This window comes from Anser anser (genome assembly GCF_964211835.1).
Source record: "Anser anser genome assembly, chromosome: 29".
NCBI classification, from domain to species: Eukaryota; Metazoa; Chordata; class Aves; order Anseriformes; family Anatidae; genus Anser; species Anser anser.
In genome coordinates this window covers 1,359,738-1,370,365 of record NC_139750.1, presented here as the reverse complement: position 1 = coordinate 1,370,365, position 10,628 = coordinate 1,359,738, and the positions used below count along the sequence as shown (strand labels likewise).

Genomic DNA, 10,628 nt, shown 5'->3' with positions numbered 1-10,628 from the left:
TGTCGGATAGTGCCCCATCCCTGGAAGCCTTCAAGGCCAGGCTGGATGGGGCTTTGAGCAACCTGATTTTGAGGAAGGTGTCCCTGACACAGCCAGGACAGCTGACCCAAAGGGATTAAACAGATGTTCCAGACCATCCAGCAGCCCCTGCAGCCCACCACCCCACTACCAAAAGCATCTCTCAGGCTGCAGCAGAGGAGTCTGCTGGGGAAGAGCTGGGGAGGACCTACCAGCAGGATCAGGGAGGGCAGTTTGGGTGCCAATTCCTGCCCAGGGGTCCAACCCTTCTCTCCACTTAGATCCTGCAGGAGAGGTTACTCTGTCTGTGGGTGCTGGGCAGGCATCCTTGGGCTCCTTGGGGGCCCAAGGCTGTAAAAGATGGGTGCTACCAGCGAGTACATCATGAGGCATCACACAGAGCCACTTTTGCTGGAAACTGCCTGTGGCTGGCGGGATGGAAATGTCTCCGTCAGCAGGAATATTGTCCAGGGACTGGGGGTTCTGGCATCCCCCCAGCCAGACCCCTATCCCGTTGGTCCCAAGACATGCCCGTTCCCCACGATTACAGCTTTGAGCTCTACTCCAATTGGTTAACCTCAGAGAGACACCCCGACACCTGGGCAAGGAAGCACTGGATGTGGGGGAAAGCCCCCAGAGGGTTTTAATATTAACATTTGCCAACACACAGCATAAAAACAGAGGAATACCAAGAGGGGAAATACCCATGTGTGTCTGCTACCTGCTGGAAAAGGGAGACCGTTCCCTGGGGCTCACATCTCTCCCAGTGGCACTGAGCTCTCCTCCCTCCCGGCTGCAGCCAGCTGCTGGGCAGGGCTGGGCTCTGCTGGCCTGGGGCTCTGGGACCCTTGTGCATGGGGCTCCAGTGACACATCCTGGGTGTCCTCGTGGGGACATGCCAGAGACACCTCTTCAGCGTCGTCATAGCCCATGCGTCCCAGAAAAGGGGACGAGGTGTCTCCCTCAGCTCCAGGGTCCCCAGCACTTCTCTGGGAGCGCAGGCTTCCCCCTGTAAGCATCAAGGCAGGCTGCTGTGGTTGGGTCTGTAGGGTGCCCCTCGGGGCTGTACATCACCTTCCTCCTCCTCGCCAGCTCTGAGACATTCGGCCCATTCTCCAGGCCCCCGGAAATATCCCAGGGCAGGTTCTCCATGTCGGGTGATCAGGCTCTCGATACAGCATGGACCTGTCTGGCCCTGGGGTTGTCACCTAGGAAGCGGCAGCGCTGCATTGCCCTCTCACCTGTGGCTGCATCCCTGGGCCCATCTCCTTCCTCTGGTATCCTGGGCACTTCCCAGTCCCCCTGCCCAGGGACAGGATCCTCCCCAGGGTCAGACACCTCCCCAGCATCATCGTAGCCATCTGCTGGGTCACCTCCGGGCAGGACAGGGACATCTGAAACGAGAGTAGGTGGTGGCAGTGAGAAGGGATGTCGTGCAGAGCAGAGGATGGGAGGGTGTGCGGGGTCACAGGGCTGACACGCTGCTGGTGTCAGGGCCAAAGCAGAGCCCTCGTCTTTCCAGCTCTGATGATGGCACTCAGTGGCACCACTGTCTGTTGGTCTGCAGGCAGGAGACATGGAGCTCTTTCTCCCCCCACCCCAGCTCTGATCCCTGGGGTGGCTCCAGACCATCCTCCTCCTCACTGTGCCTGGGGTAGGGCTGCAGCTGGGTCAGGGACGCCTCTGAAGAGGAGCCTGCAGAGAGCTGCAGCGGGTGCTGTGGGCTGAGCCCTGCTGCCCTCATTGGTGGTCAGCACTGCTGTGGATGGGCACCGTTGGGAGGAGACCAGTTCCCTTGGCATGAGGCATTTTTCAGAGAGGCTCCCAGACCTGCCCTAAGACAGCCCCTTCACTCAGCCCTTGGCTGTGCCCTGGGTGCAGGGCTAAGCAGAGGAGGGCTGTCCCCTCTGGGATGGGCAGAGCTGGTGGGGAGGAAGCTCCTCTGTGGGGACCAGCACCTGGATGCTCTCCCACAGAAATGAAAGCCCCAGCATTTCAGGGACCATGGGCAGGAGCTGCAGGGCACAGCCCTGGTCTGGGGCAGGGAGAAAGGGCCCTGCAGATGTGCCCCCGCAGGGACCTGCACCCACCTGAGAGACTGAACCTCGGCTGCTTCTCCCATGTCAGGCTGTAAGCGATCTCCTCGTACACGGCCTCAGGGAAGGGCTCCCCAGTTCTCCCAGAGCCTGGGGACAGAGGCAGAGCTGGTCTGGGGATGGGCAGAGAGGGACAGGACCCCACTGGGCTCCCCCAGCCCCATTCCCTGGGCCAGCACAGGGCTGCAGGGCTGTCCCCACAGCCCCACTGTGTTGTGTTGGCACTGCAGCCACAACCCCAGGGAGGGCAGCATCCCCATGGAGATGGTCTGGGGCAGCGTCAGCCTCGCACCATCCTTCTGGAGACAGCCCTTGTGCCGCTTTGTTCCCGGGGTCACGTCCCAGTGCAGACCCTGCACCAGCTCCTGCATTTCCCCTCCCCATGGAGCTGCTCCATCTCTGCCCCACGCGTCAATAGCACAGCCCGTGCCCTGTTGGGGGGTGGCTGGAACCACAGTGATGGAGCCTGCTGCCCCACGCACCTCCTGCCAGTGCTGCCCAGAGCACTGCCAGCAGTGCATCCTCCCCGTCTCCCCCAGCCCAGCTCTCACATTTTTCTTCTCACCCCAGGACTGATGCCCCAGGGTCTGGGCTCTCTCCACCCCTTGCTGCTAGTGCCCCATGGTCTGTCAGTCAGTGGGGCAGCACATGGGGCAGGAGGCAGCACATAGCTCTGTTTCTGTGCCCCAGGACACCAACACCCCCAGCACACCCAGCCCTTCCAGGAGGTATCTCCCCCCCAGGACCACTGGGGAAGGACCCACCTCTGTGCCGAGCCCTGGCGCTTCGCACCTGCCCAGCCAGGAGGGCCAGGAGCAGGCAGAGGAAGGCCCCCAGGATGATGCAGATGATGACAGGCACCGAGAGTCTCTCACTGGTGGTGGTCAGACGGCCCCTGGGGGGAACTGCATGGGCAGGAACATGGCAGGGGCACCATCAGGCAAGGGAGAGGTTGGGGGCAGGACATGCCACTCCTGACCACACAAGGCAGCAGGGGTTGCAGGTGCTGGGGGGAAAGGGCTGGGTGATGGGGCAGCTCCCACCCTGCTGGGTACATCACAGACTTCCCCCAGATCCCTCGATTTCCTGAGAGTCTCACAGTCCAGCAGGGAGCCCCTTCCCTTGGCTGTGGGTCACAGCCTGGCCATGGGCAGACCCAGCCCCAGGGGAAGAAAAACTTACCTGCTCGTGGGGGGGGTGTTGCTGTCCTGGGTGCAGCTGCAGGGGAGGAGAAGGAGAGCCAGGCTGAGAGGCTGGGGCTGCGGTACCAGGCAGCCTCCCTGGCAGACGGCCCCCAACATGTGCCACCTGAATTGTCCCTCCTGCGGGGCTGGGCAGGGTGGCAGGGACAGGGCACAGCACCACTGCTCTCGGCTGCTCACAGGAATGTGCAGGCAGCCCAGGGGATGTGCGGGGACATCCAGCCCCACAGAGGCTGCTCCCCACCCACCACCAGCCTCCCACTCTGCAGGGACACCCTTGCTCGGGCCCGCACTGGGGACTCGGATGTCCCCAGGGTGCAGGGCCAGGCAGAGAGGGGCTGTCCCCTCTGGGATGGGCAGAGCTGGTGGGGAGGAAGCTCCAGCATTGGAGACGCCCAAGCCAGCTCTTTGCCAAGCCCCCAGCGATGTCTCCCAGCCCCACTGCTCACCTGAGCAATGCACAGCCGCATCTGCCTTATGCTGGCAGGCACCGCAGTCCCCTGGCTGGGCCCAGCAGTCCTGCAGAGACAGCTCCGTTCCCCCGCACTCCATCAGCCAGATGGGGCCCGTCCCCTCTCCAAAGGCAGCCTGGCCCAGGGCGTAGACCGCGGGGCCACAGCCCAGCTGCCTGCATGCCACCTGGGCATCCCGCATGTCCCAGGCATTGTCACACAGAGTCCCCCAGGCGCCGCGGTTCCAGACCTCCACTCTGCCCGAGCAGCCATCCTCGCCTCCCACGGTGCGGATCTTCTCCCTGTCTGGGGAGGCAGTGACCTCCCATTGCACCGGGACAGCTGGGACAGCCCTGCCAGGTGAGGGGGGCACGTGCAGGGGCAGCTCCCTACCTGTGCACGTCGTGGAGTTGGGGCATGCAGCCACCTGTGGCCTTTCTGTCCATGTCCCAAAGGAAAGAGAAGTTGGGCTGAAGGGATTGCTTTGGGGGTCGTGCAGAAGAGAGCAGGGCTGACCTCTGCTCGCACGTCCCCATGCTGCCTGGGTCAGGGCAGCAGCAGAACCCCGTTCATGCAGGGGACACAAACGTCACTGAAGGGGGACCTGAATGCGCATCCCCACAGGGTCCCTGGTTCACAGAGCAGCAGGAGGCTGTCCGTGGATGGAGGACTCCTGCAAGCCCTGCATGGTCTCCTCTGAGACCTTGCCTGGAGATGCCTCTGTATCCCCCAGGGGCTGCTGGCAACCTGGCTGTTAACTGCTGCTGGTGAACGTGGGTGGCTCTGAGACCTGAAGTCACCTTTGTGCCACCAGCAGCAACAGGGTCTAATGCAGGAAGTCAAAGCCCCTCTGGGTTCCTTCTCTGCATTTGACCATACCCAGTGGGGAGCAGGACCTGGTGCCCTGATGGCTCAGATTTACCATTGCAGGTGATGTGGGCCTCTTCTCGGAGGTCATCACACGACTGCGGATGCCAGGGAGTAGAGGGACACTGCCAGAAGGAGCTGTTGCTCTTCCCACACTCCACATGATCCAGCCACGTGGTGCCAGAAAGCTTGGCATAGATTGAGGTTGTTTCCAGCTGCCCTCTGCCCCCACAGCCCAGCTCCTTGCACACCAGCGACACTGTCTCGGTAGTCATCGAGTTGGAGCAAACACTGCCCCACGTCCCGTTGTAGAAAACCTGCAGGCGCCCGGAGCAGCCGTCGCTGTTCTCCAGCCTCAGGGCCATGAACTCTGGAAGGAGGAAAGGTCGCAAGGATGGTCTTGGACATCAGCCACTGACATCCTTGGCTCTAACTGGCTCTACCCTTACTCCAGTCTCATTGTCCCCAGCTCCCAGCCCCACTCCCAGCACAGACCTGAGCAGATGACTCCCACGTCCTCCTTGTGCCCGCAGTCGTGCTGCCCCCACGCCTCAGCAGGGCAGTCCCAGAGAGCAGCTTCGGCCCCGGAGCAGTTGACGCCATCCAGCCAGATCTGCCCGGAGCCCTCCCCGAACCGAGCGGAGCCGGCTGCCTCCAGGGCCCCTCCGCAGCCCAGCTGGCGGCAAACGACGCTGGCATCGGCCAGGTCCCAGGCGTCGTCGCAGACGGTGCCCCAGCGCCCCTGGTAGTAGATCTCCACTCTCCCGGCACAGCGCCCGGCCCCGTCTGCCAGCCGGACCCGCCGGCTCCCTGCAGCGGGGAGAAGCCCCGGCCGTCAGGGGCTGGCTGCCTGCCCAGCCCCACACCTGTGGGACGTGCAGCACCACTCACCCCGGCACACGGCCCCCACGTCCTCCATGATTCCTGCTGAGGGTGGGCTCTCGGGCAGGGAGGTGTTGCAGAGGCTCAGGTTATTCTCATGCCCTGTGCACCGCACCCCGTGCAGCCCCACGGGGCCCAGCCCTCGCTCGGCTCTCGCGGGGGTGTAGGCTGCCTCTGCCTCTCCGCACTGCAGCTGCCGGCACACCACGCTGGCCTCCTGCATGTCCCACTGCTCATCCAGGACTCTGCCCCACGTCCCGTGCTGGAAGACCTCCACGCGCCCGTCGCACCGGCTCCCTCCGCCCACCAGCCGCAGGGACATGGGGCGAGCCGCGCCTGGTGAGAGCAGAAATTCAGCCAGGCACTGCCATGGTGTCCACAGCTCTGGGTGGCCGTGTCACACACCAGGGGCAAATGGACTTTGCAGCACTGCCCAGCACTCACCTGAGCAAATGACAGCAGCAGCGTTCTCGTGGGAGCACTGCGAGGCCCCCAGGGCAGTCACCGGGCACTGCCCCAGGTGGGCTTCAGTCCCGTCACAGTGGAACGAGTCTCTCTAGACGGGGCCGGTTCCTCTCCCAAAATGCCCTCCTCCAGGAATGGACTCAGCAAAGCCACAGCTGAGGTGCCGACAGAGAACGTGGGCATCCGAGAGGTCCCAGCGGGAGGCACAGAGGGTCCCCCACGTCCCCAGCACCTCGACCTCCACCCTGCCCGCACACGCTCTGCTGCCGTTCACCAGCCTGAACCCTGTGTACTCAAGGACAAAGGAGGGTGAGAGAGGTTGCATTTGTGCTCCTAATCCCACAGGAGCTGCAGGAGAGGCCAAAGGGACAACGTGCCTTTCTCCTCCTGCAGCACTCTTTCAGGGCTGCAGACCACCACCTCCCCCCAACTGTCCCCCACCCAGCACAGCCCAGTGCCCACCCTGCTCTCCTGCCCCCACCACAGACCCCATCTCCACCATCCCACACCGAGTCCTTACGTGTGCAGGTGACATGAGTGCTGTTGCCGTGGGTGCAGGGCTGGTCCCTGGGGGCCCCCCAGGGGCAGAAGAGGATGGTGGATTCATTCCCCACACACTGCAGCTCTCTGTCCCAAAAAGGACCAGCCCCTTCTCCCAGGTGAGCTGCCCCATGCACGGACAGGGCTGTGCCACACTGCAGCTCCCTGCAGACCACCTCAGCAGCTTTGGCACCAAAGTGGGAGTCACAGACAGCTTTCCACTGGTCCCTGTCGTAGACCTCCACACTTCCTGAGCAGGGGCTGTCCCCTCCGACCAGCCGGACAAATCCTGGAGCAACCAAGGAGACCTGTGAGGTCCCAGAGCCCTCTGGCACTTCCATGCCCACCTCCCACCTCATCCCTAAGGCAGCCACATGCAGAGCCCCACGGCCAGCCCAGCAGCTCTCAGTGGGTGTTGATGGCACAAACAGCTCAGGGTCCCCCTGCTGCTCCTCAGAAACCAGCCCAGCACCCATGGGCTGCCCTCTCTCCCAAGCCCCCAGCCGCAGGCATCACTCAGGGAAACTGCTGCTGCCCGGAGCCCCTGGGCTGACCAGCACCGGTCCCAGCACAGCAGCACCCGCAGCATGTGGGCCCAGGGAAATGGGCCCAGGCACTGGGGGCTGCTGCAGCCTGCTCTGCCCCACCGGGCTCAGGCCAGGCTGAGGAACCCCTTGGAGCTGCCAGAAAAGCCCCCTGTTCCCAGGGGCTGCTGGGGCTCTTGGGGAGCTCCTGTTAGATGGGGCACATCTGGGGAGCAATTAAAGAGGGGGTCCTCAGGCAGGGATGGAGTGTGGTATCAGGTATGCACGTCCCCAGCCACCAGCTGGGCAGAGGGCAGGAGAGCAGGCAGAGAGCAGCCCTGGGCTGACACGAGCTCCCGGTGCAAAGGCAGGCACCGAGGAGAGCCAGGAAGTGCTGGCACAGCCCCTGGGGCACAGGGCAGGCAGGAGACACTGGGCAGTGGGTCAGCACGGCCTGGAGGGGCTGTGTCCCTTGGAGCTGGCTCTCATGGTGTGACCCTGGGACACGAACTAGGTGCCGCTTGCCACCTTGCTCCTCTGCTCAAGCCCAGTGCTCCTGCCCTCTGAGCAGCCCCCCTGCTTTGGCCGAGGTTCTCTTGTCTGACGGGGGTACAACCCAAAGGTCCTGGGCCATTGCACGCCCTTCCCTGAGGCTGCTGGTGGCTGGGGCAGTTGCTCTAGATTCCCCTGGCATAGGGACCAGCCTGCCAGACAGGGCCTGGGTGAATGGGAGGAGAAAGGTGGGAACCAGCCAGCACAATGGGGAAGGGTGGGGGCTTTCCTCTCCCAGCCCCGGGCACCTCCCCAGGGTTGCCTGCTCCAGCTTCAGGGCCAGGCTGGGTGCGCTCCCACTGGGCTTTCCCCAGGGACAAGGGACACCATCAGTGACAGACCCAGCTCAGAGTGCAACTTGACACCCAGAGCCATGTTCTGGTGTCCACTTGTTGCTTCCTGAGGTCACAGCCAGGTCCCTTAGAAGTGTCCTCGTCCCAGAGGTAGGGAACAAGTTCAGCCCTTACCTGAACATGTCACTCCAGCATCCCAGCTGTGATCGCAGTCTGTTTGACCCCATCCATTGTGTGTGCAGTCAGACAGGGCAGACTCAGTGCCATTACAGTGAACATCATCCATCCAAATGGAACCAGATCCTGGCCCAAAGTGTGCTTTCTGAAGAGCTTCAAGAGCAACCCCACAGTCCAGCTGCCTACAAACCACTGCAGCATCGGACATGTCCCAGTGGTCATCGCACACGGTCCCCCACTGGCCCTGGTGTTTCACCTCCACTCTCCCAGCACAGCGCCTGCCGCCATCTGCCAGCCTCACCTCCACAGACCCTTCAAACACCAACACAGGAAGGGTCAGGAGAGCTTCGAGCCCCACACTGCGGGTCTGTGAGTGCCCCCTTGCCCAGGCAGACTCACAGTTCCTAGGGTGGGAGCCCTGTCCCCACGGGCTGTCACTGGGGTGTTGGGGGGGTCCTTCCTCTGCCCATGGGCTGCACTGGTCTGGGAGTGCCCAGCTCTATCCCTCCTGGGCCATTTGCTGCCCACAGCCGTCATAACCCTCTCTTTCCCTCCCAGTGGCCCCTTGCCCCTGCCCATGCCCATCCACACACCACCCCCAGCCCTGCACAGGGCTCCCACTCCTCCCCTGACCAGCACCCCCTGAAAAGCCCTATGAAGCTAGGCCCCTACTTCCTCCTGTCCATCACCTGCCCCAGGCACCTCTCAAATGCACCAAACCCCCAGAGGTTACTGGCAGCCCACCTGTTGACTGCTGCTGGTGGACATGGGTGGCTCTGAGACCTGAAGTCACCTTTGTGCCACCAGCAGCAATAGCATCTAATGCAGGAAGTCAAAGCCCCTCTGGGTTCCTTCTCTGCATTTGGCCACATCCAGTGGGGAGCAGGACTTGGTGCCCTGATGGCTCAGATTTACCATTGCAGGTGATGTGGGTCTCTTCTCGGAGGTCATAACACGACTGCGGATGCCAGGGAGCAGAGGGACACTGCCAGAAGGAGCTGTTGCTCTTCCCACACTCCACATGATCCAGCCACACGGTGCCAGACTTCTTGGCATAGTTTGAGGTGATTTCCTGGTACCGTTCATTCCCACAGCCCAGCTCCTTGCACACCAGGGACACCGACTCAGTAGTCATCGAGTTGGAGCAAACGCTGCCCCACGTCCCGTTGTAGAAAACCTGCAGGCGCCCGGAGCAGCCGTCGCTGTTCTCCAGCCTCAGGGCCATGAACTCTGGAAGGAGGAAAGGCCCCAGCAATGTCCTTGGATGTCAGCCACTGATGGCCTTGGCCCTAACTGGCTCTGCCCTCACCTCAGCCTCCCAGGCCCCAGCTCCCAGCCCCACTCCCAGCACAGACCTGAGCAGACGACTCCCACGTCCTCCTTGTGCCCGCAGTCGTGCTGCCCCCAGGCCTCAGCAAGGCAGTCCCAGAGAGCAGCTTCGGCCCTGGAGCAGTTGACGCCGTCCAGCCAGATCTGCCCGGAGCCCTCCCCGAACTGAGCGGAGCCGGCTGCCTCCACGGCCCCTCCGCAGCCCAGCTGGCGGCAAACGACGGCGGCGTCAGCCAGGTCCCAGGCGCCGTCGCAGACGGTGCCCCAGCGCCCCTGGTAGTAGATCTCCACTCTCCCGGCACAGCGCCCAGACCCGTCTGCCAGCCGGACCCGCCGGCTCCCTGCAGCGGAGAGAAGCCCCGGCCGTCAGGGGCTGGCTGCCCACCTGGCCCCGCACCTTGGGGACGTGCAGCACCACTCACCCCGGCACACGGCCCCCACATCCTCCATGATTCCTGCTGACAGTGGGCTCTCAGGCAGGGAGGTGTTGCAGAGGCTCAGGTTATTCTCATGCCCTGTGCACCGCACCCCGTGCAGCCCCACGGGGCCCAGCCCTCGCTCGGCTCTCGCGGGGGTGTAGGCTGCCTCTGCCTCTCCGCACTGCAGCTGCCGGCACACCACGCTGGCCTCCTGCATGTCCCACTGCTCATCCAGGACTCTGCCCCACGTCCCGTGCTGGAAGACCTCCACGCGCCCATCGCACCGGCTCCCTCCTCCCACCAGCCGCAGGGACATGGGGTGAGCCGCGCCTGGTGAGAGCAGAAATTCAGCCAGGCGCTGCCATGGGGTCCCCAGCTCTGGGTGGCCGTGTCACGCACCAGGGGCAAATGGACTTTGCAGCACTGCCCGGCACTCACCTGAGCAAATGACAGCAGCAGCGTTCTCGTGGGAGCACGGCGAGGCCCCCAGGGCAGTCACCGGGCACTGCCCCAGGTGGGCTTCAGTCCCGTCACAGTGGAACGAGTCTCTCCAGACGGGGCCGGTTCCTCTCCCAAAATGCCCTCCTCCAGGAATGGACTCAGCAAAGCCACAGCCGAGGTGCCGACAGAGAACGTGGGCGTCCGAGAGGTCCCAGTGGGAGGCACAGAGGGTCCCCCACGTCCCCAGCACCTCGACCTCCACCCTGCCCGCACACGCTGTGCTGCCGTTCAGCAGCCTGAACCCTGTGTACTCTGGGGACAAAGGAGGGTGAGAGAGGTTGCATTTGTGCTCTTGCTCCCACAGGATCTGC

The 10,628-nt window shown here is 63.5% G+C and overlaps 1 protein-coding gene and 1 long non-coding RNA gene across 2 annotated transcripts; both read right to left on the bottom strand.

Annotated features, from left to right (window-relative positions):
• Positions 1 to 335: 335 nt before the first annotated feature.
• On the bottom strand, positions 336 to 4,627 carry LOC310887893. Its single transcript, XR_014575785.1, has 3 exons — positions 2,879 to 4,627; positions 2,109 to 2,204; positions 336 to 1,412 (listed from the first exon to the last, which is right to left on the bottom strand). It is a non-coding gene; the product is annotated as an uncharacterized lncRNA (long non-coding RNA).
• Positions 4,628 to 4,860: 233 nt separating this feature from the next.
• On the bottom strand, positions 4,861 to 10,392 carry LOC310887749 (scavenger receptor cysteine-rich type 1 protein M130-like). Its single transcript, XM_083813920.1, has 6 exons — positions 9,820 to 10,392; positions 9,378 to 9,738; positions 8,984 to 9,282; positions 6,503 to 6,811; positions 5,527 to 5,853; positions 4,861 to 5,448 (listed from the first exon to the last, which is right to left on the bottom strand). The coding sequence occupies exons 1-6, from the start codon at positions 10,130 to 10,132 to the stop codon at positions 5,081 to 5,083; spliced, it is 1,977 nt and encodes a 658-aa protein (XP_083670046.1). The 5' UTR covers positions 10,133 to 10,392; the 3' UTR covers positions 4,861 to 5,080.
• Positions 10,393 to 10,628: the final 236 nt, after the last annotated feature.

Bases quoted from the DNA above. Each gene is read 5' to 3' on its own strand.
- LOC310887749 (XM_083813920.1), bottom strand. From the start codon at position 10,132: ATGTCCCTGCGGCTGGTGGGAGGAGGGAGCCGGTGCGATGGGCGCGTG. The intron at 5,854-6,502 runs GTAAGGACTCGG...TGCTCTCACCAG, and splicing joins CACTCATGTCACCTGCACAC to GCGCGGCTCGCCCCATGTCC. The intron at 5,449-5,526 runs GTGAGTGGTGCT...TTCTCCCCGCTG, and splicing joins CGTGGGGGCCGTGTGCCGGG to CAGGGAGCCGGCGGGTCCGG.